The following is a 24,915-nucleotide window of genomic DNA, read 5'->3' as shown; positions in this document are numbered from 1 at the left end:
CGAAATGTGAGAGAAACTAAATAAAGGAAACGTGTATATGAAAGTCATTTCTTATTAAAAGAAAATTTAGCTGAGTTAAGGCTTTTATTTTCCCCGCTTGTGTCAACGATAAAAAAACTTTGACGTTTGACTTCCCTCTAGTGGCAAACACAGCAAAACGCAAGTTTAATGCTAGTGGGTCCTTCTACAGAAACGTCCATTTTTCTGTCCCTAGCCATTACAGAAATATTACAATTTAAAACACATTAGGGTTACAAAAAAAATTATATTTTAAGATAAAACAATGTGTTATTTGAACAATTAGACCTTCTTGCGCCATCAGTGTGGCAATATTTGTTTTTAATTCATTATAAAGAATTCCAAGCACCACAAAACTGCTTGTCCCCACATATAAAGAGTTTAAAGTGTTTTATTTTGCAATCAAAATCAGGGTTTTGTACCATTTGAATTCCAAAAATGTAATCATAACTATCAAATATATGATATAAATGGCATTATAAAATAAAAATGCTCAATAAATATTATAAAATGTAAAGTGGAAATAGTGGCCCAAGGATTTGTGTCACTGGCGTTACCGTTTGACAAAAATCTGTCATTTTGTAATAAAAATCAGACTGATGATATCACTTGACTTCCTCCTTCCTATTTTCTAAAGATCTATGAAAAAAGCCCATGTTAAGTCCACTGTTTCTTTTCCATTATCAGAAATTTTCTCATTTAACTCATGATTTCATATGAAGCTTTTAGTTGAGGTCACTGGTATGAACTATTTATTGCAAGGCAATTGTAAAAAAAAAAAAAAAAAAAAAAAAAAAAAAAAAAATATATATATATATATATATATATATATATATATATATATATATATATATATATATATATATATATATATATATATATATATATATATATATATATATATAATAGAAATAGATTTAACGGTAACGCTTTAGTATAAGGTCCAATTCACACTGATAACTAGTTGCTTATTAGCATGCCTACACTCAAAAAAATGTACTTTCACCTTTGCTAATTTTACTTAATCCGTTCATGTTATGATTACTTAAAAACAATTATTTAACAATGTGAACTTGATTTAATCTAGTTCATTCAACAAAAAAGTGTGTATTGTCAGCTTTAATTAAAAATTATTTGTTCAGCCAACATAACATTGTTGCGTAATAGTAACTGATTAATGAAACCAACACAGACTTGCATCTCATTGGCTGAGGATTTCTGCAGTGTATTATGGGTAATTGTTATTCTGTCACCCTCTTGGAGAAGTGTAGCACCATTAGATAGGTAGATGAGTAATACAACAAACTCATAGCAATGAAGTTGTTCTTATAAGTTTTAGAGCAAAACAAAGAAACAAATGGTTTGAAATGTTGCTTTATGTTTCAAATATGTTTGTGATATATTTGATCAACTATGTTTATAGAAAGGTCTGAATGAAGAGTAATATTAATCAGCTGCTCATGGTCCTAATGCAAGGGGTGGCATTCCTAATATGGCATTATTCAAATTTTATGTCATCATTGTTTAACATTTTCAGGTACAATTAACTCATTTGTTGTTTGTTGACTCTATTAAGGTTTGTTAAGTTTACTTAAACTTATTTTGTAAAATGAACATAATTATTAAAAACATTGTCCAAAACATTGCAAATTAGTTGGGTTGACACTATTAAATTAAGCTTTGCCCAACCAAAGTAAATAAGTTGAATCAACCTTAATAAATTACGTTGACCCAAAGTAAGTACATTAAATTGGAGTAACAGAATTGCACAATGCTGAAATAAAGCAAATTAATCATGTGGAAATCCTTTCCATGATTTTTTTTATGTTCATTCAAACATTATTTTTTTTTTTGAGTGTATTATTAACATATTGGCTGTTTATTATATATACTATTATATTATATTATTTATATATATTATTATATATATATATATAAATATTATATATTTATAATGCATGACATCCATAATCCTACCCAATACCCCAAACTTAACAACTACCTTATAAACTATTAATAAGCAGCAAATAAGGGGTTAATTGAGGCAAAAGTAATAGTTAATGTTTAGTTAATAGTGAGAATTAGGCCCTAAAATAAAGTGTGACTGATTTACTTAATTTAGTGAGTATGCAATGATTGACAACATATGGTTTGATACCTTACAGCAAACATTTAGTAAAATACTTTTTTCATGAAAATTGTCACTGGTGTTATACTGTCACTGGCTACCTTACTGTCACTACCTTCCTTATGGTTAACACCAGTGAAGATCAGTATATCAGGTCTTATGTCACTGATGATTCATTGTGTCAATGTGTTACCGTTACCGTTTTTTCTTTCTTTCAAATTAAAGAAATAAAACATAATCTCCTTATCTCTTGCATTTTTCATTATTTTTATGTAACTCTGACTACATGTGCTGAAAAATATATCAAGAAAAAATATTTATTTATTTATTTTATTATATTTTTGATAAAGAAGGTAACACCAGTGACAAAAAATGGTTCATTTGGTCTTGAAATAATTGCAGAAAAAAGCTAAAGAGAAAAATAATTAAGCTGTCATTTATATGTATTCATAAAGTCAAAATGTAATCTAATAATGTGGTCTAAGTTTAAATGTTAGAAAAATAAATACATTTTAGGACATTTTGCCAAACCAAAAGTGGATGTTTCTGTAGTATGACCCTAATATGTTTAATAGCCTAGTATTGTCAAACACATTTCCAGTGTAGGAAAACTTTAATTTTGTAGTTTTTAGCAAATGTTCACATATGTATTACACACATGAAGATTTATAATAATAATAATAATAATAATAATAATAATATTCAGTGATTTTTTTAGGGTGCTAAAATAAAAATAGTTTTGTGTTTGATTGATTCTGTGACATTAATAACAACATTGTTTGTCAGACAAAAAATAAAAAATAACAATACACAAATGTAGTTGCTTTTAAAACATTGCATGTTTTCGGTTTGTACCAAAAGGTTTAGGTAAAGTAAATTATGAAATGGAACATTTTTTTTATTCTCAAAGAGCCCACTTATCGATTTCTTAAAACAATTAATTGCGAAATAATGTTTTTATATTACAAAATTTTATATTTGTATCATTTACCCATTTTTGTTAATATGGGGTTTAAATTATTTTTTGAGTAAATAAAATGACAAATCAAATGCAGATTTTATTTTTATTTTTTCAGGCTACAAAATTTACCAGTATGAAATGAAAACTTAAATCCTTCCAAAAATAGTTTAACTAAGGATAAATCAAACGTAGCATTCTGTAGGATACATCTTTAATTTTGCATTTGTCAAAAAAAAAATACATTCTGTATTAACATTGCCTGCGTCCAGAACAACAGCAAAGTCTAACAACGCATTTGATGCCTTATCATTTCTCCAGTATCACATTATTTGTTCATATGGCATTCAAACAAGTACTCAATTTGTCCAAGAGATGTCGCTATTGGAAAACATTTTTCAAAAGGTTTTTTTCACCTGGCCCCTCTTTCTCAGACTAGACGCAGACTCAGGTTGCCAGATTGATGACACAAACAAAAACGTGCGCACTTGACGATGAATTAAATTAAATACATTGTGTTATCCGCCAACTGGCAACCCGGGGTGCCGAAATACAATTGGGTAAACTGGCAGTGGGCGGGTTACACAAACCAAAAACAGCATTCTTTTTCAGATAAGGGATGTTGACTTAGCATGTTTCTTAAATATCTGCTAACATTTTATGGTATTGTTATGCTTTTAGTAGAGTCAAAAACCTAAATGCATTACCTTTAAAATGAGAATGGTCATTGATAGCCTACTGATGAATTATTTTTTCAGCTCTCTTCGTGACCTTCATGACATTCATTCAACAGAGACCATAGCATCACAACTCACATAGTTGTGCATTCCAGCATATTCATAGTGGAGCATAAAGAAAATTGTGGCATACATTAAATAACTGATGGAGACTCCAAATGGGGGTTTGGGGTGTCATGGGGTGTTGCTGACTCACATGAATACACAACAGATTCCCAAAACCCAAAAGAAGAAATGCTTCACAATGCTATTTTTTGTCAGTCTAAGGGTTGGAGCCATTCCTGGAACAACACATAAAAGGACAGTTCATTTACAACCTCTCCCCGCCCACAACGCTCCCTCCTCCCAGTTTATCCAATCAGGCAGTGGGTGTTGTCTGCGTGTGAGCCAATAATGGCAAAGCACTTGTCCTTTGAAACACTAAGATGATAAATTATTGTATGTCTGTCAGTCTTGTGTGAACTGTGAAGAGGAACCGTGTGATGGAGGTGAGACTGAACAGACCAGACCAGCATAACACAAATCATTTCTTTGATCTCCTACCTCAGTTCTTCTTCTATAATCACCATGCTGATTAAATCAGATATATTTCTCAGAAATAGTAGCCTAATACTCTTGCCTTTACAAAAATTTGCATTGTAATATTATAGTGTATTAAAAAATCAAGTAAAAGTGTGTGTTTTTAGGAAATAAGCATCAGGTGTTTCCACATCAGCATCACTGCCCCACCTGAGCTTTTGAAAGTCGTAACAGTTTAACATGTAGTTTCTACTTTATCTTTACAACTCTTCACCATTCTCTATATTAGCTGTGTATAAGAGTACTGAGTATTGCCTAACATCTCTTTTTCTCTGAACGACAATGTTATCTTCTCTTATCCTGTTTGACTCTACTAATAAGAGACTTCAACTGTTTGTCTTTGAAGCATAAAACATGATACACTGACCCTTCGGTCAATCTATTGGTAGGTTGTAAGCAAAACTAACCTTACAAATTAGCATCATAAGATCCTTAAAATTTTATAAACTATCAAGATTTATTATATATATATATATATATATATATATATATATATATATATATATATATATATATACACACACACACACACACACACACACACACACACACACACACACACACACACACACACACACATATATATATATATATATATATATATATATATATATATATATATATATATATATATATATATATATATATATATATTGGATTATTTTAAGCCAGCATAGAAAAAAGTTGATTCAGACATCCATTAGCAGAAGTGAAAAACAGTTGCATAACAATGGTTATGGGGAGACAAAAAGATGTACACGTTTCCGGTATTGATTCAGGTTGTATTGATTTCTCATACACTGGCTACAAACAAACACTAGCTAGGACGTGAGGTCTGTGCTTCTTTCAGATGACATGTTTTCTGCATATACTCCTTCTAAAGCTTGCAGTTAATATTTGCTTGTTTTCTTAACCAGACTTGGGGCCAATTTGTACCAGGTTCCATCAATACTAATCTTATCTTCTGTGCAGAGTCCATTGGCATAATGTGAACTCAGTGTAAAGGTTAGGCTGCTGTGTATTCAACATCAGCAAAACCCATGCTGTCCATTGTAGGTTCTGGATGGCTAAAGAAGCTATATATGCATAGTGGTATACTTTATGCTTTAGAAAATATATTTCTTCTTGAGCAGTGATAATGCAGTTAGTTTGTTAGAAAAACCTACAGCAGTTTGGGTTTATCTGGGCTCCCAGTCAAACCTGTTTTTGCTGCTTCAGCTAAGGGTATATAGGCATGTGGATGAGGGGCCTGGAATTAAAGCAAACCAGGACAGGAAATAAAGACCTTCCTGGTTTATTAGAGAGTGTGTTATATACATTTGAAAGTACAGTTATGTAATTAAGCAGACGCTTTTATCCAAAGCAACTTACAGAGCATTCAGGCTATACATTCTTTTCCAGTATGTGTGTTCCCTGGGAATTGAACCCACAACCTTTTGCACTCCTCTACCACTGAGCCACCACAGGAACACTTATAAAACATCTTTCTGATAAACATTTAATAAACTTTATTGCCCATATTCATCTTCAGCTGTTTGATTTGGAATATCACAGCAGGAACTCGTTATGTTAGCAATTACCTTTTGGTTGGTGGACAGGTGACAGATTCCAGGGAGAAACTGGAAGGACTATGATGCTTTGTTATACTGTGTAAACACAGTGTGTAAACAGAGCAAAACAAAAAAATTAAAACAAATAACAAAATAATGTACGACAGAATTTGTGTGGTAGTGTATACTTGATGAGTATGTTTTAACCAATACTATGATTTTTTGCAAGTGATTTAGTAGTAGTAGTAGTAGTAGTAGCTGTTGTAGTAGTAGTAGTATTCAGTAAAATAATTATATTTACCTTGTGGGCAGCGCTCCTACAGTGTAGCTAGCGCCACTGAGCAAGGGATGTCCCGAGTTCGAATCCTGGCTGGAGGACCTTTCCCGATCTCGCCCCCATGTCCCTGTCAGCCCTAAAAAGAACCTACAAACAGTGGGCATTGTAGCAGAAGTAGGCTATTTAAAAAATCTGTATATATACAGTACAGACCAAAAGTTTGGACACACCTTCTCATTCAAAGCGTTTTCTTTATTTTCATGACTATGTCACACTGAAGGCATCAAGGGCTAAATTGACCAAGAAGGAGAGTGATGGGGTGCTGCGCCAGATGACCTGGCCTCCACCGTCACCGGACCTGAACCCAGTCGAGATGGTTTAGGGGTGAGCTGGACCGCAGACAGAAGGCAGAAGGGCCAACAAGTGCTAAGCATCTCTCTGGGAACTCCTTCAAAACTGTTGGAAGACCATTTCAGGTGACTACCTCTTGAAGCTCATCAAGAGAATGCCAAGAGTGTGCAAAGCAGTAATCAAAGCAAAAGGTGGCTACTTTGAAGAACCTAGAATATGACATATTTTCAGTTGTTTCACACTTTTTTGTTATGTATATAATTCCATATATAATTCCACATGTGTTAATTCATAGTTTTGATGCATTCAGTGTGAATCTACAATTTTCATATTCATGAAAATAAAGAAAACTCTTTGAATGAGAAGGTGTGTCCAAACTTTTGGTCTGTACTATATATATATATATATATATATATATATATATATATATATATATATATATATATATATATATATATATATATATATATATATTCTAAAGAAGTGCTTATTTAGCAGGTATGCTGAATGTAGCTGAGATTCAAAAGCGGCGGGCGCGTTTCCTCCTCCCTCATGTGACGCGGTGACCTTGCGTCTGCTCGCGCGACTCCTCCAAACACGCCGCTGCCTTTTAAAGCGCGAGACGGCATGAGCGCTGTCACTTTGACACTGAACGAGGCGGGCTCGGGAGCTTCCGTAGTCTCGTTCATTTACCCCCACTTTTCGTTTCCCATTTTCACCTCGTCGAATACCCATCATCCTTTAATTTCTTCTTTCTCCATTGTACCGTAACTTTCAAAGCCCCTTGTCGCCATGTACCGGTATTTCGGGGAGCTGCTGACTCGCGGAGCGGGAAACGCTCTGGCCTCGGGATGCGTCGAGTCCGCTCTGCCGGCTTCCTCATCTCTGCTCAGGGTGCGTCACTACAGCGATGTCGCTGAGAAGGAAGATGACCCGAACTTCTTTAGGATGGTGGAGGGCTTCTTCGATCGCGGCGCAGCTATTGTGGAAAACAAGCTGGTGGAGGACCTGAAGACCCGGGAGACGCCGGAGCAGAAGAGACACCGTGTGCGGGGGATCCTCAGAATCATCAAGCCCTGCAACCACGTCCTGAGCGTGTCCTTCCCCATCAAGAGAGACAACGGAGAATGGGAGGTTATCGAGGGTTACCGGGCACAACACAGCCAGCACAGAACTCCCTGCAAAGGAGGTAAGCGATATTGTTGTTATTATACCGTGCATTAAGCACTGATTATATATCAGTTTACGTGTTTTGCGCAAGATGTTTGACAGCATATTCGGTTTGCATGAAAGTGCTTTCATGCTGACAGTTGTTAACACAATGACTTGCAAATCAGTCTGTGCATTTTTATAAATTGTGTTAATTGTATTAGTTTTTGCATTGCTTCAAACGTGGTTTTTGTATATATTTGATTAGTTCTATTCTGTCAATATCACCTTGACACACCTTGCACTTGCACAGGTGTATGTATCAGTATCACCTGGGGAGAAAATCTAGAATTTTTTTCTGGATTGTATGGTTTCATTCCAATTCATTTCTATAGTGAAATATAATCTCTAATCAAATTAATTTGGAACCTTTTGCAATTACAACTTAATTTTTTTTTTTTTTTTTATTGGCTTTAGTGAAAATAACAATTAGTCTGCTATATGCATGATTAAATGTTTTATGAAATAAAGCATTCCACAACTTTCTAAAAGTTTTGCAGTCACAGCTCAACTCCAACCTTGCTTGTGTTATTTCTTAAACCTTTACAATATTTTGTTATTATTACTATTACATTTTACTACACAATAATTATAGATTATTTAATTTCGCATGTAAGGTTAAGCTGAGATATAATTTTTAATGGAAAACTGAATGAAATCCCTTGTTTTGCTGTGGGTATATGTAATTTTTTTAATATTTAAAAAAAAATTTTTTTTACTAAACTTCCTATTTCAAAAGTAATGGAATTGCATAAATTGTACAGCCATATCTAAGACTATCAGGTTTTTTTTTTTTTTTTCATGTACCTTGGTTTGTTACTTTTGTTTTAGGATAGGCTGTCTTTGGTTTTTGTTTGACCTCAGAATATGCTTGACATGTTTATTAGTCATTAATATGAGCATTGCATTTTCAACTTACCCTTATGCCAGACAAGACCAACAAGTTGTTTCAAGTCAACTGTGTGTTTTCAGTACACAGAATCATTCATATCATTCAGTTACATTCAGAAGGTTCATTCGTGTTAGGTGAATAAACATTTGCATGGGTGTATACTGATAAGCAAGAGGCTGATACACAGTCTATAATGTATAAAATGAGATGTGATGTTTACTTTCTGTGATTTAACAACATGCATATACTCCAACGAAAGGGGTTTACGCCCAAACCGAGGCACCTCCTCTTGTTGTAAATCATGGAGGCCCACAGAATCACATTCATTCTTTACAGCAGATGTTAAGAAGCAGTGGTCATCAGGAGACTGAGGCCGTGCAGAGTGGGAGGGGGAGATGTCATCGTGGCACTGCATTGTGGGTGATTTGTAGGGTGACGCATCATGAGAGAGTTGTAAGGATGAATGTGGGGGCAGGGCTCAAGCGCTCTGGCTCCTCATCTGTGTGACAGGACCACTCTTCTCACATTTACACAGCATTTGGAGACATCTTACTCACCAGTGTGTATTTTGTAAAGTCCATCAAAAAAATTAAATTCTTTCATTTACATACCTTCATGAAATTTCATTTACATACCTTCAAGATATTTTGTATAATGTTGGTAAGAAATGTCTCCATTTCTGTTAGATTTCATAGTCTGTATTTTTCTGTCAATGAAGCCAGTGGAAGCTAAAAATGTTTTCTTAAAATAATTATAAGACAGTTATAGAGGTTTGGAACAACAGGCGAGTAAATGATGGCATTTTTCGGTGGACTGTCCCTTTAAAGGATATTAATGTGATTGCAGCTATGCATGCAACAATATGAATATGAGAGAGCAGTAGTTCTGTTTGACAAGAAACTCTTGTGTTTTAAATGTTTTTATTGTTTATTTTGTCTTGTGTCTTGCAGTAATTTTTAAGACCATAATTTGCCATGAGAAAAAAATGATCGACTTGTTTACTTGTTAAATGTTCTTATAGTTCACCCCATCTATTTTCTAAGTGTATGTTTTTGATGTTATTCTGAAGAATTCATGCTTGTACATACCACCCCTCCAAGGTCATGATCATATGCCTCCATATTTACATGCAACACCCACATTTCAAAATCCAAGCAACCACTGTTGTATAAAACCAATTCCCCACCATCTTCTTCCATAGGGCATTACATTCGGATGTACACCACAATATGAAAAAGAAAATATCTTCTTTCATTTTATAGGGACTTCATTGAACACCATCTATGTGATTTCAGTACAACAACCTTTTATTTTAAATGCATTATTTTCTCATCACAAACAAGTACCAGTTATCAAATTTATAAAGTGTGCATACTTTTTAAATATCATGCATAAAATACCTCTTGAAATATTGGCTTTTGGTGCAAAGTCCTCCATTTTCAGGCACAAAATGGAGCTCTTCATGTAAATCATGATGAATCCGAAGACCAGCCAATCAGAAACGCTCACTGCTTGTAAATAATTTTACATGTTCAGGTGGTGTGTAGTTAAAATTTGCAAACGTCTGAAGTTAGCAACACATTAAATGCAGCCCCTTTAATTGTTCATGCAAGGCAGACCCTTGTTCTTCATGGCTCAAAGACCATCACTGACAAAAGTGCTGTGTTTGACATTATCTATGTCTAATAGACAAGATTAGGTACACATTACAAAGTACAAGAGCAATTCAGCCATCACACACTGTCCGCTTATGGCTCTGCATTTCATCATCTGTTGGCCAAAGTCGTGCACGTGAATGTCGGAATCACTAGATCAGCAGAAATGCTTTGCTGCGTATCTTGTATGTGTGCAAGAGTAATGGAACAAAAAGGTGGCATGAGTCAGCCTTGTGCAGGAAGTGCACATCCTGGTTATGATCAAGCACTAGGTTGGCTCGCTAGGTGGAGTCAAAGGAGATGCTGGATATGTTTCCTCTTTTGTGTGTGTGTGTGTGTTTTTCTTCGTTCTTTTGGATACAGTAGGTGATATATGCTGAGTCATTCCTCCACTCAAGAGCCCCCACCATCTCCCTCCACACCCTTCTGTGTGTATAAATGAAGACCATTTCAGCTATAGTGGAAAAAGCACATCTGTTCAGCTTGTGAGCTTCTAAACATAGACAAAAAGATGCCCAGAAGGGCTGGTTTTCTTATGGGCTTTTCAGCAATAAAAAGACATCATGTTCAGTGGTTTAGTTCCATATTGGCCTGTATGTTGGCAGTTTTCTCACTTGTATTATGAGCACATCATTTCACTCATTTGGGCCAGAAATCACTATTTGCATTTACAGAAGCATTGTGAATTAATGCAGTTACTACAGATTATTACAGATTATTCCCAGTCTAGTTTTCTACTGCTTATGCAGGATGGCAGTCTGCTATTTTTTTTTTATTGTAGAAGGGATTGATACGTCTGCCAGGCCGTATGGCAGTGTGTGTCGGAGACAGACACACTCATTCACACAGTCAATCAAGATTCATGATGCAGCCTGGCAGAGGAGCTGACTGGACACTGGACACAAGGAGTCATTACAGCCTCCAGCCCGAAACACATCCTCACAGATACACAGGACTCCCCCTGCACACATGACTTTCAGATAACCTTTGCCTCACCAGGTCATACTGAACATTGTGTACTTTTGTACGGAAATATTTTTTTCCACTTTATTTTGTGTATAACTGGATAATTTGTACAACCTTTCGAAATTGCATATATTGTGTATATTCTTTATATTGTGTCTTTTATATTATCAATAGTTATTTATATTATCTTTTATATTATAGATAGGTAGGTGTGTGTGTGTGTGTGTGTGTGTATATATATAGATAGATAGATAGATAGATAGATAGATAGATGTGTATGTATATATATATATATATATATATAATATTTGCGGAAATAATTGCACAGCAATTAATGAAAGTAGTTTGTAAATCTTAATGTTTATCTGTGCAATCAAAAGGACACACAAAATAAATAAATAAATATATTCTCATCGTCTGTATCATATACAGTATACTTAATTAGAAACACAGTCTCTGTGCACTTTGAGGCCACGTTCGTGCTGTGGCTTGCTTTAGGAAACCAACATTAGGCGCCAGCTTCTTAGAAGGGAGTGATGGTAGCACCTGTCCTAATGGAGCATGACCAGAGCACACAAGATCAGCTGCAATTTTAGCTGCAAGGCTGAGAAAGGTGACCTATGTCCTTTGAGCATGAGCTGCCACAAAAAAAGTCTTAAAATGGTCTTGGTTTATTACTAAACTGAATTTTTTGAAATTGAACTAGTGTTCAGGAATACAATGTTGGATGTTTGTTAGCAAAAACTGACACAAATTATTCATTAAATCTGACATTCATTAAGTTTATCCTCATTCAATTTAGAATGAAGACACTGCTAAAAAACGGACCAGAACTCTGTACAGCTTCAGAGTGTCTATTTAAGTCTATTGTGTGTGTTCTTGGTGTATGAGTTTGAGTTTTTGGTAACCAGTTTACTCTTGGTAATGCTTGTAACTGAACCCAGTTTCATGGGCCTTTTTGCTTTTCCTTTTTCAGGTATCCGATACAGCATGGATGTGTCTGTGGATGAGGTTAAAGCTTTGGCCTCCTTGATGACTTACAAGTGTGCTGTTGTTGGTAAGCTTTGTGTTTTCCCCCCAAACATCAGGTTGAGGTGAATTCTTCTTCTGGATTGTGCATTAGATATCTCTTATAAACAATACATTGTTTTTAATAATTCAGAGATATTTTAGATTCAGAAAATCCTTCATCCTTATAAACTGCACATAACTTATCATCTTCTAGATGTGCCATTTGGTGGAGCTAAAGCTGGAGTTAAAATCAACCCCAGGAATTACTCTGTAAGTACCCAACATGTATGTCTAGGCTCTGAGAACACAGACTCCTGAAATAACTCTTTATCATGTCTGTGGCCTTTGTTTGCCTTTTTCATGGGCTCAATAAAGCGAAAACGCATTTCATGCCATCAGTCTTCCTTTCCCATTAAAATGGGCCTGGCTCCCTGATTGGATAAAGTCCTGAAAGCAGAGTCCATGATATAAAGCTTCTTTCAGTGTGCAGCAGTAGATCTTCCCTGTTGTTCTGTTTAATATGTGTAGAGTCTGTAGTCCTTAATGTGAACCTTATTGCTCCAGGGAGTGAACATGCTTGCTTTCTTTCTCTGAGGAATGACTTTAGGGAAATGTAAATGTTTAAAGAGCAGTCTTTTAAAACCAGACATACATGGAGCTGCTGTTTTTTTTACTTTTATGTTTGTCATAAGCTATTAGGGGCAAAAATATCAAACTTTTTATTGTGTGTGTGTGCTGTTCAGGATAATGAGTTGGAGAAAATCACAAGAAGGTTCACCATTGAGCTGGCCAAAAAGGGATTCATTGGTGAGTTTGATTCGTGTTTCTTGACCTCGCTTTTTTTAAATGCCATGCATGACCCCTGCATTAAGACCTCCAAGAAAATATAACACAATATACAGTACTGTCCAAAATGTTGGGGTTTTAAGTAAATTAATTTTTTATTCAGTAGAGACGCATGATTGTTTCACAGTTAGAGACATTTATGAAAGTTATGTTCATTTTAACTTTATATTCATCAAAGAATCCTGAAAAAATATATCACTGTTTGCACAAAGATATTAAGCAGCACAACGGTTTCAACATTGATAAATGTTTTTCAAGCACCAAATCAGCATATTTGAATGATTTCTGAAGGATTATGCTTTCTCGTATATGTTTCATGCATCTTATGTGTTTTACTGCATTTTTAATCAGATAAATGCAGCCTTGATGAGCATAAGAGACTTAAAACAAAAAAACAAACAAAAAAACAAGATACCTTTTATTTCATCACTTCATTGCAATTATTAACTTTGCTTCCGTGCTCTTTTAACCCGGAAGGGCTTCAGGACCTCGGTGCTGTCAAAAATAAGTCCTTTGGTGTGGTTCCCTGCCCCCTTTGGAGCTGTTTTTGGAAATGTATTCAGGGTGCAAGGCTGTCTGCATAGCTGTTTATCTGGATGCCTTCCCTGTTTTCCTGGCCAAAGCAGCTGACACTGGTTTGGGGGGCAGGGCAGTGTGCTCTCACAGCGTCCGAGCGTGCGCTGAAACTCCAGCTCTCTGTTAAAACACAAGCTGCCTACTAATCATTTGTTGCATTGCTTCTTAAAATACTTCTTTTTCCTGGAGATGTGCAATCAAGCATTTATATTGGAGAACAATTAGCGTAGTTCATGATAACCAGTGTGAAACCCAAGTGGTGTCTGTCTGGTCACATGCAACACAATTACAGCTGACAAGTTGTAAAAATATCTCTTTCTCCTCTCCCTCCCCTGCTCTTTCCATTCAGGACCTGGCATTGACGTCCCTGCCCCTGACATGAGCACTGGTGAGAGGGAAATGTCCTGGATCGCTGACACCTATGCTAACACTATTGCCCACACTGTAAGCAGCAGTCTACGTTATTAAATTATTAACCATGCCCATAAAACTCCCATTGAGGTTTTTCCCTTTTATCACTTGTATCTTGACATACCTAGCCTCTGGAAGGTTAAAAAACATATACCATAAAGGATATTTGAGCAATAAGGGTTACAAAAACAATAGAGATTAGAGTCTACATGCTGATAGTGTTATGCTATCTATATGACAGACTGTGAAATGTTTACCTTTGTGCCCTAATAAATGGTTAGGTCACGGTTATATTGCATGCACAATAGCAACACGATTGCGGTCGTATTATATATGTACATATTTTAGAGCGTTTTTTCCTTTTGTGATATGATTTTGGATGACAGCTTCAACTAGCACAGAAAGAGAATAAAGCTGGGTTATTTATGTATGAAGATTTCTAAAGTTGAAAGAGGCTGTCTGAAATTACACATGGCCAAACCCTTTAGATTTTCTTTAAGTGTATTTTCTTCTGTGTTTGTGGTCAGGGTTATTCCTCCTAGAGGGCTCGTATTATAGTTACATCATCCTCTAATACAGTACTAGCACTATCACCATGGCAACGAAAGGATGGCCATGTTTTGTTGGTTTTTTTTTTATATTTTTAAGTGGGAGGGTAATGCAATACAATATCCAGCTTTACTGATCCTGAAAGGATCCTTTGGACGATAGATTTTTGCCAAGTCAGGCTGTGAAGAGGCCAAGAGTCCCTGACATCCAAGCACAATGTCACCCTGGAAACAATTTGACCTCAGAGGGCAACATCTTATGTAACATTACCTTTTCTGTAGCTGTGAGAGATGTGCTATAAGCACAGACCCTTATAAAACTGACCTGAACTCTCATTTAGTTCTGGCATGTAAAATGTCCGATTTTATTTAGCTTATTAAAATTATGATCAACAATTATTTCAAAATATGGCTGAGGGGTTCGGTAAAAAATATTGACTTCTTGATTTTAATCAAAACAAAACTGATACTTGAATCCCAATTAAAAATCCAGTATCAGTGGTCACTGACTAATTAAAAACGTTGCTTGGCCAAAAGCTTATGTGTTTCGGATACAAGGGGAACTCTGTCACTGTTCTACGAGGGAACAGTAAATGATTGATGGTATCAGTGGACTGGAATACAGTTGAGTTTATAAAGGGCAATAATCACTCTTCACTCATAATGCAGTCTCAGCAGATTTCCATGTGCAGAGTGGCAGTCGAGGGAAACGTTGCTTAAGCTTAGACTTAATATCAGACATGCAAATCATTAATGAGATGCTTCGATTTCTCTTCTCAGCCCAGCAGATCTTTGATTATGATGCATACTGTATGTGTACATTTTTTAAAATGGATTTACACTTGTTTGGACTTTAACAAGGTTACTGTAATGCATATAGTATTGAAATACTATATTGAAATACCTATTGAAATGTCCGTCCCCTGCAGTAACCTCTACCCAGGCCACTTGGCTGTTGTGCGTCATCTGTGAGTGGAGCACAGGTCTTTTGTCTCGATGGCGTTTCCTCATTCAGTGACATAAATAGGGCTATAGTAGCTGCGCTTGGAGTGTGACCCTTCTCACGTACCCTTACGAACGCACAAGACCCCGTCACACCAATTCAAGAGCTCTGTTTGTTAGTGTATCACATGTTGTCCTCATCCCACCCTCTGAACAGCCCCGACTGGTGCTTGTGTTTTTGGATGAGAAACAGGCAGCCAGTGTTAGTTGAAGTGTTGGGTTGAGAACCAAGGATTGGTTTTTATTCAGAACAGGTTTCATTTGAAAAAAGAAATACTGGAACTGAAAGTTTTCCATGGCATTCAGTTTCATTTATCGTTCCGCATTAATGTGGAGTTTAAGATTCACATTCACAGCAGGTTTTTTTTAAGTATCATATTGTTTTTCACAGTATCACAGTTTTTGTTGTTTGTGTGTGTTCTGTGGCTGAAAGATTAATGCATTAATCAGCCAATTTTCCTGTCTTGTTTTTGTGTATCTGTCTTTCTCTCTGTAGGATATCAATGCCCACGCCTGTGTGACGGGTAAACCCATTAGCCAGGGTGGTATCCATGGCAGAATCTCAGCCACTGGTCGTGGAGTCTTTCATGGCATTGAGAATTTCATCAATGAAGCCTCCTTCATGAGCAAACTGGGCCTGACCCCTGGATTCGCTGACAAAACCTTTATTATTCAGGTATAAATGGCTATTTGAACAGTTGGTCTGACAGTTTCGACCTCACATTAACTTTTTTTTTTTTTTTAATACAATAAAACTTTACTGGTAGAGTGAAGTAGCTCACATAGAGATGTTTAGCTGAATGTTCATGCTGCTCTATTTATGCTTATGACCAGGAATGTTTGAGCTAAAAGAAAAAAAATAGCTATAATATTGTCTTAGTAAATCATATGGAATACTTTGTAATTTTTGGTGCATGATTGCAACTGATCAAAACATGTTTTCATTATTAATGGAAAGAAGCATTTTCAGTATTATACAAAACTTATGCTATTCTTGTGTCACGTTAAGTCATACCGGTTTGTAACCAAATGAGGGTGAGTATTAGTAAATGATTACAGACTTTTCATTTTGGGCTGAAATAACCAAGTGGCAGCATGATATGCTGACTAAATATTATTTCTCTGACACAAAAAGGAAGAGTTAATAAGATGTCAGCATCTAGTACATCTCAGTTCCTTGAAATCACGTGCCGTTTGAATCCCCAACACAAATGACGGCTCCGCTTTAAAGCTGTAAAATCTGTTGACTTTACCATAAACCACAGATCTGTTCGCTAGGATTAAGATTAAGTTGTTTTGTTGCAGTTTTCGGGTTCTAATGAATTTCAGTCTTAATCCCAGTGTGCTCGAAACTCTTAAAATCAACCAGTGTTGCACAGACTACAGGGGGAAGGGATTCTCATCGACTGTTGCTGTGGGATAACTGCCTCGAAATGTACATTTTCTTTCTGAAGATTGACTGCCATGTGTAGCAAAGAGACAAGGGAAGGTGTTGTCACATGTTATGGATTTAGAGCAGCGCAGAAAAGAGAGAGCCTTGTCATTAGTATCAAACGAAGTCTCCGGAGAGGAGTGCATTACAAGATTCTTTTGAACGGAGTTGGTATGACTGCTTCCCAGTTGTCCTTTTGTAATGTGAGCAGCTATATTCATTTCCCCCTTCAACATGCACGTGACATCTTGCCAGAAATTCCTTTGATGTGGTGAATAGGCTTCCCAGTATAAGCTGGTTCCAGTATTTCTGTTGTAATTATGACAAAGATGAATTTTTTTTTAACCATCGATAGCTAGTCTATGCTAAATCAAACCACAAGGGCGCGCCATTGCCTCAATAATTTTAACTTATTCTAGTTTCTTATCCTATCACGCAGGGTTTCGGTAATGTGGGTCTGCATTCCATGCGTTATCTCCACCGTTATGGCGCCAAGTGTGTGGGAATTGCTGAAATCGATGGAAGCATCTGGAACCCCAATGGCATGGACCCAAAAGAGCTGGAGGACTACAAACTGGTTAGTTAGGAGTCCATTTACAATTGCCTTTTAAAATCCCTGGTGAGAATTTACCCTTCTTTCTGTACCTAAACTGTTTCTTGAATATATTTCTGCTCTCTCTTTAGCAACATGGTACCATTGTGGGCTTCCCCAACTCTCAGCCGTATGAGGGGAACATTCTGGAAGCTGATTGTGACATCCTCATCCCTGCAGCTGGAGAGAAACAGCTGACCAGGAAGAACGCCCGCAATATCAAAGCTAAGGTCTGACACCAACAGCATCATTCAGATTGTAATGCTTAAATGCTTTTCGCCAGAGCTGAACATATGTCTTTTTTTATTGCTTCAGATTATTGCTGAAGGTGCTAATGGTCCCACTACGCCAGATGCTGACAAGATCTTCTTAGAGAGGAACATCATGGTCATTCCAGTAAGAGAACAGCATTTTCTCAAACTCTGTCGTGCCTCAGGAAAGTAAAAATGGGAATAATGATTCATATCTTGATGTACAGGACATGTACCTGAACGCTGGAGGTGTCACAGTCTCCTACTTTGAGTGGCTGAAGAACCTGAACCACGTCAGCTACGGTCGTCTGACCTTCAAGTATGAGAGGGACTCCAACTACCACCTGCTGAGTATGTGTTTAAACAACCTCTCTATCAGCCTTAGTCACTCAAAGAGGAGCAGCGTGAAATCAATGCACTTACATTCAGAGCTATTGTCTGCCAGCAGGCATCTTCATCTCTTCAGAATGTTCTCTGTAACACCCTGTGTTCTCGTTTTTCTTGATTCCCTTTCTTTTCACCTCTCCCTCCCTTTAAGCAATTATTCTTAGCATGTGGGAAGGCCTGATGCAGGGTGTGACACTGTTTCCTATAGCAGAGTGTCAACCACCTCTTCTCTTGTGTGCTATATGCACTTGGTCACCCCTTACGAAAGGAAAATATATTTACCAATATATTTCTTAAAATATATTGTGATATATTGTAATTTTATTTTCCCTTTTTATTTTCTAATATTAAATATATTTGAATACATTTAATAATATATTGATGATACATATATTATATAATGTATTGCAAAATATACAAATGTTTGCCGCTTTCAATATATTGCAATATATTGGAAAAAATTAATATATATATATATATATAAGAAAGTTGCAAAAGAGCGACCAGTGGGAATAATGAGTCTAGAGCCCTGTATAGCCTAAACGCGGCAATATGTGGATGCCGCTGTCAAAATGTATATGGCATGTGTAGCCTACAATGTAACCTACTGTACTTGCATTGAACAACCATGCACTGTCCTCTCCAATAACATACCCATATAGCACTCAATGTTTTTTAAAATGATAATTTCATGATGATAGATTTCCCAGGATTCTGCAAAGTCTCTGTATTGTTCCAAAGACTGCTCCAGTTCTCGACTGAACGTTCGGGAGAAGCATCACTAAATTTGGAGAAAACCTGTGAAAAAATGCATTACAAATCTGAAAAGAAGTCAATATTTAACTTTTTCGGGCAGCATATTCTGTGTACAGTTCTAATTTCAATTTTGGTTTTCAGCATAGCATTTAAAAATACAATAACCATTATTTTTGCGCTTTTTCCATCATGGTTAAAAAAAGAAAAACGAATGGACACAAAAGTATACAGACTTTTGAATAATAAAAGTTGAATAATTGATCAATCTGTTTTATCTTTTCTCGTGTCCAGTGTCTGTGCAAGAGAGTCTTGAGAGGAAGTTTGGAAAGCAGGGTGGCCCGATCCCAATTGTCCCCACTGCTGATTTCCAGGCTCGTGTAGCTGTAAGTGTCCATAATCTTTTACCTTCTTTGCCTCGTATGCTTATGTGTGGGTTTTTTATTTATTCTATGTGTATTCATTTATTGAATTCATTTAAATGAATTTATGTGCTCTGTGAACAAAGCTTTGGAGTTCTTTCCAAGATAAGCAGTTTCTAACACTCATGCCATGTTTATGCATTGTTGTGATGGGATGTGTTTGTCATACAGGGTGCCTCGGAAAAGGACATTGTGCACTCTGGCCTTGCCTACACCATGGAGAGGTCGGCCAGGGTAAGTTCCTGTAATATCATACATGATTCAGTCACACCATCTGTATGACAGCGCTGTGTTGTCAAAAAACAGTTGAAAGATAATTTTAACTCAACAGCGTTTAGCCCTAGCTTCAGGCAGGTTTTAGTCTAGTGTGGTATGAGAAAAGAAAACCACCTCGCCCATTGCACAGATGTTGTTATTGTTTATCGAGACGTTTTCTCTTTATCCTCCGTGCTATTTAAAAGTTTAAATGTAGTCAAACCTGTACTCATATTGTAGTATTTTTCCTTTCAGCAAATTATGCGCACCGCAAACAAGTACAACCTTGGCTTGGATCTGAGGACGGCAGCTTACGTCAACGCCATCGAGAAGGTCTTCAAGGTGTACAATGAGGCTGGCCTGACCTTCACATAAATGAGCCATTTGCAACGAAGTCAGAAACGGCCATCAACCTCTTGATTCTCCTTCACAACCTTTTTAACATATCAGAGTTTACATCAGCCTAACCCCTACTCCCTCTATTGTAACACCCTCATTCTGTCATATCCCAGAAGCTCCGTCCTCATGAGTTTGAGAGCTATAAAGCAGTTGAATCTGTTCTGAGGCTCCTTTACTGTATGTGATGTGGTCTCAAAACAATCTGGCGTCAATAATCAGGTTTCTCAAGTGTGTCTTGTTGTAACTTGTTTATTCTGTCCTTGATTTTTGTATTGATCTGTTGTAAACCACCGTGGTCCTCTTCAGATGAAGTTTTAAATGTCTGTTGACGGTTCACGTCATGTTGGCCCTGGCTTCCTCTCGCCTCGAAATATTACTTTAACTTGGTGCATTTATGTCCTTGTAGGTTTTATTTACTTTATTCGTATTGTTCGTTCTTGCAAGCCATTTAAACATGGTTCTTGCTACAGTAATGAAGAGCGTTGAAGATGCCTTACACCTGTGTGCAGGAGTTTTATTTTCTGTCACTGTAGTTCATGCAGTGCATCACACAAAGGGAAACCCAGCCATGATTCGCCTCATCTCAATGTTTTGACCTAGAGATGTGATGAAGTTCTAGCTGAAAATGTGCAGTACAGATGTTTATTGTATCTGAGGCAGTTCACGCCCCATAACTTTTAGAGATCTGTTCGTTGTTAAACCTAGAGGACCCGGTGCACTCCTGCTTAAATGAGAACTGGAAGTTGCTCACCAAGCTTATATGCACCCATATCTGGAACTGTGTTTTGGAAGTTTATACTGCCTTTTTGTTGAGAATAAAACAAATTAGCATAATTTATTTTCTGTCGTATCTTTTTTTCCTCCGTGTCACCAAAATACCACATGTATCAAACTCGGTTAAATAAATTATCTCTGTTATGTAAATCATTTTCCTGTTCCTGTAATGTCATTATTAGGATTGGCAATGAATTCAAATATTGGTAATTTAACAATCAGGTAAAAATAAGGCCGAATTTTAAATAATGGAACTATAACTGGTGTGATGATTGCCATTTTTGCCTTGTTATTTAATGATTTGCACTACCTTATAACATATAAAGGCAGGAAACTGAGAGAAGAATAAGAAAAGGTATTTTCTCATATGAAACTTTCAGAAGAAAGTGTTTACTTCGGCATAAAACACTTTAGTTGACATACTAAAATTAATAATTGCTGAATGTGCATGAGATGTGTTTTGTTTAATTTTTTCCAATTAAAAAAATAAATTGTTATAGTTTTGTAATTGTATACTACTACTATTTTGTACATGCAACTTGGCTAGTTTCATTGAAAATGAAAACAATAATTGAATTCATTTCCGCTAATTTGTGACTCAAATAAAAAATTGTATCCCATTGTAAACTCTTGAGTTTCAGTTCATGTTTAAACTCTTTAAACCCTTCGTCTAGCCAATATCAGTTCTTAAAGGAAAACCACAAAGAATAGCACAATAACAACAGCACAAACACCAGTACGTGTTAGTAATGAATTTCATTAAAACTTTTTTTTGTGTGTGTTATAAGATGGTTTGTCTTATCTTAAAGTATAGCACAAACTATAGTTGTACAAATAGTACAAAAATCATTTCAAACATTAGCAAAATAATAATAAAACAAAATACCTTGATCTCTCACTGAGCTAAACAGGTCTTTATTTCCATGTTAAGCATCAATTTTATTGGTTTTGTTTTAATAATAATTATAACTGAAATAGCATAAAAATGCATTCAGAAATTATTATTATTATTATTTTTAATCTCAAAAAGTGCAGAAAACAGAAATATCAGCATTGCCATTTTCAAGATGACAAAACACTGAAAGATTCAGTGCTGTCATATGGTTTTAAAACTGCAAGATGTTGGGGTCCAGTTAGAATCCAGTGATGAGTGAAGTTCATTCAAAGCATGCACGCTCACTGGAACAGGTTCTTCCCAATGTCCATAGCCTGATCAGCGGCACTTTTTGCGGCAGCATCTGTAGCAGCTTTGCCGATTGCGCCGCTCAACATATCGCCAACACCTACAGACAGAATGTATTAATCAGAGAGTTACAAACTGGATAAAGCTGTTTCCAAAGTCTCCTAGAAAAGGAATCTAAAATATTACCTCCACCTGCTTTCTGGCCGCCTGCACCTCCTGCTTTTTTCTTGTCTCCTCCAATTACTTCTCCAACTTTCTGTTTGGCCACCACAGCTGATGTAACATTCATAAAAGTTAATGGTCTCGACTATATGTTTTAAGTAAAGTAAATTGCAAAAAAAATAAAAAATACTAGCACTTGCAATGCATTTAATTTGTTATATTAGTTTTCAGGCATCAATTTCAGGTGTTTAATTTTCAAATGCCATATTGTGCACAGATGCATTGAGCAAACAAATTGAACTTACCAGCCTGATCGATAATCTTGTCCACATTCCCATCTGCAGCTCCCTTGATGAAGTTCATGTTTTCGCGTTTGCTGTCAGTCAAGAGTCAAGAACTGTGTGTGCATCGGAGGAGTGCGTATACTTATAGGCTGTGGTGTTTAGCATTTTTACACACCCCCCAAAGCATTGGATGAGGAACACCCACTCAAAACACATCTACCTCTCTGCCATTATACATCTCTGTCATGTCATGTCATGTCTATATTTCTTTTCACATGCATGGAAGGTAGTATTCAGAGCTGAAGAAAGTTATAAGTTCATTAAATTTAACAAGACATTGAAGTTCAAGAAGAAACAACGTAGTGTTTGTACTGTAAACAGGGCATGGCATCACACACAATACAACTGGAAATACAAGCTTTCACTGTTGGAGAATTGTTGTTTGGGTGAAAACAGGGTTGCGTGAGTCATGAAGGAAGCAGCCGAAGAATTTATGTGGCAAAATTAGTCAAGCTGTAGGCATTTTTACAATTGTTACTCATCCAAATGAGTGATCTTGAAACACGTTCAAGAAATCAGATATTTGTTCTCCATGTACAGCTTCTCCGAGATAGCTACTTGATATAAATGCTACATTTCCTAAAACTCCAGCCCATCAATTAGCATCTTGTGACGTGATAAGCAACATGTATTTAAAGAAATCCATCGGTTCTGGTCCAAAGTTTTATATCCATATATAATAATGCTTCATTAAAAAAAAAAAAAAAAAAAAGCCAACCCCTGTTGTCCTTTGAAGGTTTTTTTTTCCCTCACACTTATAAACAGTGATTGATCTTTGCATATTTCTCTCTTGATTTGATTTCTCTCTGAAGAAAGCAGTATTATGGATACATGGCTCTCCATTTTAGTCAAAGTTAAAAGTTAAAAGGATAGTTCACCCACAATGATGAGAATGACACATAAGAGAGCTTTGCGCACAAAAACAAAGTATTCTTGTAGCTTCATAAAATTACAGATGAACCACTTTTAATGTCACATGGACTATTTTAACAATGTCCTTACTACCTTTCTGTGCCTTGAACGTGTCAGTTGTGTTGCAGTCTATGCAGGGTCAGAAAGCTCTCGGATTTCATAAAAAATATCTTAATTTGTGTTCTGAAGATGAATGAAGGTCTTACTGGTTTGGGGCGTCATGAGAGTAATTACTGACATAATTGTAATTTTTTGGTGAACTATCCCTTTAATGAAGTGTTAACAATAGATTTATTAAAATTTCTTTCAAACACACGTTTTGCTTAACAAGATGTTAAATGAAGGACTGGAGTCATGGGTTACTTGTGGATTATTGTGACGTTTTTATCAGCTGTTTGGATATACTTTTTCTGACGGCACCCATTGACTGTAGTACACCATTCTCATTGGTGAGCAAGTGATGTAATGCTAAATTTCTCCAAATCTGCTCTGATAAAGAAAAAAAAAAAAAAAAAATCTACATCTTGGATGGCTTTTTTTTTTAACAATTTTTGTTAAGGATTTATTCGACTGATGCACTGCAACACCTTTAAACAGCTTGAAAGATCAAATACACTTTTATATAACTCTGACTGGATTCGTCTAAAAAGAAGAAAGACATATACACCTAGGATGACTTGAGGTGTGTAATTTATGGGCAGATTTTTGGGTGAAGTAAGGAGTGGTGGATAATTATTGGGGCCTGTGTGAATGTGTTTTGGCTTGATGTTTGTTGAGCACTGCAGATCTTGATCCTGTAGTACTAGATTATAAAAACATACTTTGCAATTTATTCCCCTTCATGTTTAAATTGTATTACCATCATAAAGAACCCTTGGTTGGGCTTTTCCAACTAGGAGAAAATCAATCAACCAATCAATAAAACTCAATTTTGGCCCCCAAAATAAAGCCTTGCTCTTTTATGGTCAAAAATATATAGCTGTTAATTACTGCCCCCTATAGATATTTCCAGATACTACAGGCTGTTTGTGCTCCATAACACAACTATTTAGTTTTTTAAATAAAAATAGTATTTTCCTGTAAAATGTACTCCAATAATCTATTTCGTGCTCTACTTTGAAACTCTATGTTTAATTTAATGTGTTACTTTCTTGTTTCTTCATAATAAATTGTGAAAATTAGCTTAGTGAAATTCCTTAGTGTATTTTGTGGCGCATACAATATACTGCTCGCAAAATCAAACTTGACACAGCAGTTTAGATTTCAACAAAACTTTATTTCACTTATACAGTTTATAAAACCAGCTTGCCTGCTTTGATGCCAACATTAAAGGTA

The 24,915-nt window shown here is 36.1% G+C and overlaps 1 protein-coding gene across 1 annotated transcript; it reads left to right on the top strand.

Moving 5' to 3' along the window:
* Positions 1-7,220: 7,220 nt before the first annotated feature.
* LOC113111551 (glutamate dehydrogenase, mitochondrial) lies at positions 7,221-21,233 on the top strand. The gene is made up of 13 exons (XM_026276373.1): positions 7,221-7,787; positions 12,297-12,377; positions 12,546-12,601; positions 13,075-13,138; positions 14,103-14,197; positions 16,211-16,390; positions 17,586-17,723; positions 17,831-17,968; positions 18,054-18,134; positions 18,217-18,340; positions 19,424-19,515; positions 19,723-19,785; positions 20,062-21,233. Exons 1-13 carry the CDS (start codon positions 7,391-7,393, stop codon positions 20,179-20,181), a joined length of 1,629 nt encoding a protein of 542 aa, XP_026132158.1. The 5' UTR covers positions 7,221-7,390; the 3' UTR covers positions 20,182-21,233.
* The last annotated feature ends 3,682 nt before the right edge of the window (positions 21,234-24,915 follow it).

Source organism: Carassius auratus, chromosome 12 (genome assembly GCF_003368295.1).
Source record: "Carassius auratus strain Wakin chromosome 12, ASM336829v1, whole genome shotgun sequence".
In the NCBI taxonomy this organism is placed as follows: domain Eukaryota; kingdom Metazoa; phylum Chordata; class Actinopteri; order Cypriniformes; family Cyprinidae; genus Carassius; species Carassius auratus.
Note: the sequence above shows the minus strand (reverse complement) of the source record. Positions and strands in the feature narration are given on the sequence as shown.